The 7044-nt window shown below is 38.5% G+C and overlaps 1 protein-coding gene across 1 annotated transcript in view; it reads left to right on the top strand.

Annotated features, from left to right (window-relative positions):
* LOC103748931 (FSD1-like protein) overlaps positions 1-7044 on the top strand; it is a 50767-nt gene that overhangs the window by 8927 nt on the left and 34796 nt on the right. The window contains exon 2 of the mRNA XM_029555298.1: positions 5134-5239. Within this exon, the coding sequence (XP_029411158.1) occupies positions 5168-5239 (72 nt within the window). The 5' untranslated portion in view covers positions 5134-5167. The remainder of the gene's footprint in view (positions 1-5133; positions 5240-7044) is intronic.

The following is a 7044-nucleotide window of genomic DNA, read 5'->3' as shown; positions in this document are numbered from 1 at the left end:
CATTTCACTATTAAAATACACAGTTTCATACAGAAAAATTCATTTTAATGCAATTGATATTAAGATGTTTGCACATGCATTTCTAATATCTATATATCTTTCTATTATTACTAGTCACAGTCGGCTACTTTCTGAGCTCCTTAGCATCTGAGCATGGATATAAAGTCATCAGGTAGATTTCAGTGGTAATGTTTTTCACATCTACTTGTTAACTTCTTAAATCTTCTCTTTCTGCAGCCATAAAATGTGAAGTCTGTTATAAAAAAAGATATTCCTGACGCACTGAAAGTTATTATTAAATAACAACTTGTTTGGCTCTATTAGTTTGGCCTCTTACATTATAGATCCATTTGTGGTATTTGAAGTAGTTCTAGATTTGTATATCTTAACTGTCATTAATATAAATGTGGAATTTGTCTCAGAAGTTTTTTGGTCTAAGTAGATGCTGGTGGGAAACCCATGTGTCAGAGCATTTCTCTAATTATGACCACTTGGGTGCTGATTGACAATATAAAGTAAAGCCTGAGTCTAATGGTTTGGGGCCAGCTGTTGTAAAAACAGAGTTAATGCATCATAATGTCAGGGGCTTGTTGTACCAGATAGTTTTTAAGATAAGTAGTCTAAGTTCGCAGAGTTTTATTGTTGTTATTGCTGTAGGATACAGCTAAATAATGTTCAAGTTATTAGATGTTGCTGGAACCCATGTTAGAATGAAGTGATTTCAAAATGGTGAGCAACATCTTGCTTTCAAACTTACAAAATGATTGACTTACAGGGTGCTGTGTTTGACTGTGAGGAAGTCCCCTAAAGGCCTGTGGTTCTGTAGGAGGAGTGGCTTAGTGGGAGGTTACTTGGAAAGAAGGTAATAGAACCCCAGCTTGCCATACAGGCACCCTCTCTCTTCCTGGTCATGGAGAAGCAGCTTCCTTTGTCATGCATTTCTTCCATGGTGATGTGCTACTAGTCTGGTGCTGAGACCTTTAAAACTGTGAGCCAGAATAGACCTTTTCTCTTTCAGGTAGTATGTGTCATAATCTACTTTGATCGGTTCCAGTTTTTTCCTCAATTTTGAAGCAAAATCTTAGCCCTTTTTCGTGCTTTTACATGTTCCGTCTTACTTTCCATGAATCTGATCTTTTCCATATCAGATAGTGCAATGTCATAGTTAAGAGTATCAACTGCTTTCATTTGACTCCCTCTGTAACATATTCTGAATTTCTGAACGAGCTACTTTAACTTCTCTGTACCTTGACTTCTCTATGAGAAAATGATAATATTTGTATGTTACCTTGTAAGAGTCATGAAAAGATAAAATGAATTAATAGGTAAAGAGCTCAAGATAGTCTTAGTTCTTGAGAGTATGAAAGTGTTACTGTGCATTTGCTCAGTCTGTTGATTGTGCTTTTACTTCACGATTCATCGTGATTAAAGTTATGCTTTAATATAAGTTGTGCTCACTTGACGAAAGTGCTTTAGACTTTGTGCGTCCCACATTCCATTAACTCATTCCGTGGGAATGGCTGTACTGTGTTTAGACGGGATGTATAAAACCTCTTTTTCCTGTTAGTATAGCAGTTGTGTTCTTTGAAATTCAGTCACATAATTAATAGGCTTAGTTTTGAGAAAAGTGGACGATTGAGGTCCTTGTAATTGTGTTGCATGACCAGGCACAGTGGCTGAGACTTTGCACATTTTCTTTGGAGACAAATGTCCTAGACATTTGGCTATGATTTAATATGTTTGGCATTTGTCAAAACCTTTCTTAAGACCTATATTGTTTAGAACTTTTAGTTTTGGTTGCCTGAAGTTTTGCAAAATATAATTATCTAAATAAGCTCCAACTAATTTATACTACCTTTATCCATTTATGTCGATCATTTTATCCATTTATGTTTGGAAGATAATGGGAGACGAGATCTGATATGAAATCTGATGTCGTGTAGGCATCCTTTCATGTAGATAGAATCCCATGGTGGAGATGAACAGTATTCATCATGGGTGCTTCCTGTACCAGGAGGTCTCCATAATATCATAGTGCTCACCATATAGCATTTGTTTTATTACTATTTTTATGTGTATGATTATATTGCCTGCACGTAGGTGTGCCTGTGTTGTACAATGCTTGCAGAGCTCAGACAGTTATTAGCCACCATGTGGCTTCTGGGAATCGAACCCGGGTCTTCTGCAAGAGCAACCAGTGCTCTTAATTGCTGAGCCATCTCTCCAGCTCCTTAATTGTACATTTGTGTATATTTTGGAATGGTAGTTATAAATGTGAAAGCTCTCAGGTAGGAAGAAAGGCTTATCAGAGGCTCACAGCAGGCTAGCAAGAAAGAGGAAGTGTTATAAATTGAAGCAGGCGAGGCTAGTAGCCCATAGGAAGATCATGAAGATTTTATAGGTTGTGTTCAAGATTTTTTATTTTAGCCAAGGAGCAACCAGAAGCCATTGGAAAGTTCAGTGATGTCATATTCCCTTAAATGGAGTATAGAAAACAGATTAATGGGGAGAAAGAATGTATCAGAGGTCAGTTAAAAAGTTTTACTAGAGTATAAGTATAGATTGAAACATCATAGTGACTTGTACTAAGATTGTATAGTAATTATCTGCAACTGTTTAGGAGGTAAAACTGAGAACTTTGTGGCTCCGTGTAGGTCATAAATTAGGGGAGAGGAAATGATGATAGTTGGAATTTTTGGATTTGTAGCTGGTGGTGTTATGGAACTAGAACACTAGAGAAGGGCCCTAGGGTTAGTGGTGGAAGATTATCCAAACTCAGCTCACATTGCTATCTCTTAGGGATTTTAAAAATAAGTTTAGGGATGGTAGTAGTTTATCTTAAATATTTTGATTAGCTGTAACTAATTCTACTGTTCTACTGAACTCGAAGTTCTTTGAGCTCCAAGTTACTTTTGTTCTGTCTTACGTCAAATCCACCCTGGGTTTGGCAAGTCTGCATCCTTATGAGAGCAGAATGGTTGAAGCCCTGGTGCCCTTCCTAATTTATTTCTTAGCCATTCCTATTGAACTTACACTAGTTGATAAACCTAATATAAACTTCTACAGTGCTTTGCAGCTGCTCAGCCACTCTATAACAACAGATTGAAGGATGGGTGGATTTAGAGCTTTTGGAGCCTTCTCAGCAGTCTGTCCTTGGGGAACTTTCAGGATATTAAATATAGAAGCAGCTCTGTATCTGCATTAGCAACCAGTGTCACATTGGGTTCTTTGGGTTTCTGTTATTGATCCAGGTGTTTGCGTCTTCTGCAGTTTATAGTGCGTTCAGTAGCTGTATTTTGTTTCCTGTTGCTGTGATAAAATGCCCTGATAAAAGTAGCTTAAGAGACAAAGGGTTTATTTGGCCCACAATCCAGGTTTTCCAGTTGTAGCCCGAAAATTACTCATTCATTGGAAAAGAGTGGGCGACACAGGACACCCAGGGAAAAAGGGGGAGCCGAGGCCAGATTGGAACTCCAGGAGCAGATCCTGTGGCTGGGGAGCTGTGAACGAGGGGTACCCGGCCTGCCCATAGTCTAGCCATTAGGGGGTGGAGCCGCAGCAATATTGGAGCATGGCAAACACTGAGCGAGAGAATGGGGGCAGGAGATGGATGGCGCATGCATTTCAAATATGGAAAAGGAAAAGCCTGTAAGAATCTGTGTTTTTTGTAAGTTACCCCCTCCCAAATGTCATCTAAATTATGCAAAATTAAAATAGGATATCTTATTTTGGTTTTGTTAACCAGCGTCAGGACCAGGAGACCCGGTGACTGAGGGCCAGTCTCCCAAGAAGGGGAGGGGAGGAAATTTAGTGAAATAGCAGTCCATCTCTCTGGGACAGTCAAGGTGGCAGGAACTTGACACAGCTAGTCACATTACAGCCATAATGAAGGCAGAAAGCAGTGAGTTACTGCATCCATTCTGGCCTCAGCTTGCTTTCTCCATTCTTACACAATGTAAGATCCCCTACTCAGAGCACAGTGCCTCCCACACTGCTTGAATCTTATCACTTCAATTAGCATAATCCACAGACTGCCCACAGGCCAGTCTAATCTAAACAGTCCCTCATTGAGACTCCTTCCCAAGTGATTTTAGATTGTGTCAACTAGACAGTTATAACTAAGCATCACGAGGCCTGGAGTGATGACTCAGCAGTTAAGAGCTGTTGCTGCTCTTGCAGAGGACCTAGGTTCAGTTCCCAGCACCCAAATAGCATCTCACAACTGCCTCTTACCCCAGTTTCAGGGCATCTATCCAATGCCTTTTTCTTTCCTCTGTAGGCGCTGCATGCATGTGGTGCACATACTACATACATGCAGGCAAAACACTCATAAAATAAAAATAAATAAATATTTTTAAAAATCCTGACCATCACAGTAGCTGTGAAAATATTTGTGATCTTAAATTGATGCATCATGATGTCTGCTAACTTGTTTTCTCATCTCAGTGATTTTCATAGCCAGGGCTGCAAAGCTCTTGCCCCCTGGGCATTGTGGTAAATTCCCTGAAAATACTGTACGCCTTTAGTTTTTGCTGCTTTGTCAGGATGTTAAAGCTGTGTATCTCTTATGCATACTGGTACTCCAGGTTAAATTAAAAATGTGAGTCTTAGAGTGTTCTGTCTTCAAAGAATAAGATTGTTTTCCAGAAATGCTATACCAGCTTTTTAGGACCATTCTCTCCTATTTTCTGGTAAAGTATTGTATTTTGGGTAATTATGCCATTCATACCATTAGCCCAGAGGCTTCACTAGTAGTGCTTCTTTTCTTTTATTGCTATTAATTCTTGTTTGGCTAGTATAAATTGAAAAAAATCTTTGATTCTTGCTTTGATAATAGCAAGAATTTTGAATGAATTAAAGGAAAATAGTAAAAACAAGACTGTTCATAATCTAAAGATGTTATCTTTGAATAACATAACATTACCATTCAAAATAGACAGATTATCCTGGTGATTCTTTGAGTTTGTATAACTCACATGCTAGTTGTCTTTAGGTGCAGTTTTATTTTGTCAGGTGCGATTTTCCCTCTGTGATCTTTCAGAAATTCTCCCTAGCCAAAAATATTAGGAAGCAGTGTAAATTTTACCAAGAAGAGTATATTTATTTGTCCCTTTGGTTGTGCTATTTTCTCAGATTCTTCAGGAATCCCAAAAGAGGGGCTGAAGAGATGGTTCATTGGTTAAGAAAGAGTACTTGCTGCTCTTCCAGAAAACCAAGTTTGTTTCTGAACACCCACGTGGTAGGTGTCTGTAACTGTAACGCCAATCTAGGGGGTCTCATGCCGTCCTCTCGCACGTGCATACACGCAGGCAAAAACCATTTGCACATAAAATAAAAATAAATACATCTTTAAAAAAAGAATTCCAAAGGAGTTCTGTATCTGCATCATTTCTTTTGAGAGTCTTGACTTATAGTGGTAATATTTATATAAAGAAAAAACTGAGAAATTAGTGAAACTCTGGTAAAGGAACTTGCCTTCACCATTTCAATTTATTTCTGCATAAGGCGCTCATAATTCAAGAATCGGGCATAACATAACCACATTTTTTCTAAGAAAAAAAGTTCAGAGGCTTTTAGATTGTTTATTTGTAATTCTAAATGAATAGGATCAGTAGATGCACTCTGTCCTCTTTCTACTCAGGAATTTATGAACTACTTGGATGATAAAGGCCGTAAAGTTTTATTGTCCAGCTTCAAGCCACGTGAAGTTTTAGAGTACTTGAAGTTTGACTAATTTGAATTGATATGTTTTGTAAGCCAGAAATGCATGTTGAATTTTAAAGATTTAGTAATGTTCTCTTAAAATATAATTACCAGTAGTTGTTAAATTTTGTGTATTTTTAAAATAATTTATTGAGAATTTCATACATGCATATAAGGTGTTTTGATCAAATTCATGCCCACTCCCTCCCCTCCAACTCCTCTTATATGTCCCCATCACTTTTGTCTGATAACTACATGTACTCTTTCTTCTTCTTTGATTTATTTATTATTTTTATGAGGCTTTTGGCTACTCTAACATTCCACCCTCTGAAGAGGTAACCCTATAATCTTTTAAGGCTTAGATAAAAGCTCCCAAATATTTTTGACATTTTTGGCCTATGGAACAGAGTATGTTGCTAAGAGGCCCAAGGACATTGTGAGTTTTAGCCAAGAAACTGGCTGCTTTCTTTAAGGTCTTTTTACCCTTACTGCCTAGCCAATACCTACCTCCTAATCTTATCACGCCATCCTTTGAACAGGCTACCCAAATTATCTATAGGGAATAGGGATGCAGACCGCTCTGGCTTCTTCCACTTAGGTTGCTTCCATCTCTTAGCTATTGTGAAAAGAACAGCAGCAAACATTGTTGTACAAGTGTCTCTACAGTAGGATGAATCCTTTGGGTATATGCCAAGGAGTGGTATAACTGGGTCATATGGTGGGTTCATTTTTAGTTTTTTTTGTTTTGTTTTGTCTTTTTGAAGCAGGGTCTCCCTGTAGCCCCAGCTGTCCTGGAACTCACTATGTAGACCAGGCTGGCCTTGAACTCACAGAGATCTGCCTGCCTCTGCCTCCCAAGTGCTGGGACTACAGGCATGTGCTACCACGCCTGGCTTTCATTTTTAGTTTTTAAAGAGTTCTCCACAATGTTTTCCATAGGGGTTGCATGAGTTTGTAATCCCACCAGCAGTGAATGAGCGTTCCCCTTTCTCCATATCCTCGCCAGCATTTGATACCATTTGTTCTCTGGATCCTAGCCAGTCTGATTGGGGTAATTAACACCACTTGGTGTTAATTTGCATTTCCCTAATTACTAAGGATGTTGAACACTTGGAGATGTTTCTTAGCCACCTTTATTTCTTCCTTTGAGAACTCTCTGTTTAGATCTTTAGTCCATCTTTTCATTGGGTCATCTGGTTTCTTGCTTCTTTGTTTTTTGAGTTCTTTATATATTCTGGATGTTAAACCTCTGTCAGATGTGTCACTGGTGAAGATTTTTTCCCATTCTGTGGGTTTTCTCTTTACTTTCTTGGTTGTTTCTTTTGCTGTACAGAAGCTTTT

The sequence above is a fragment of the Nannospalax galili genome, unplaced genomic scaffold, assembly GCF_000622305.1.
Source record: "Nannospalax galili isolate Female #2095 unplaced genomic scaffold, S.galili_v1.0 scaffold105, whole genome shotgun sequence".
Taxonomy (NCBI): domain Eukaryota; kingdom Metazoa; phylum Chordata; class Mammalia; order Rodentia; family Spalacidae; genus Nannospalax; species Nannospalax galili.
The sequence above is the reverse complement of the archived record's forward strand: the minus strand, read 5'-3'. Positions and strand labels throughout refer to the sequence as shown.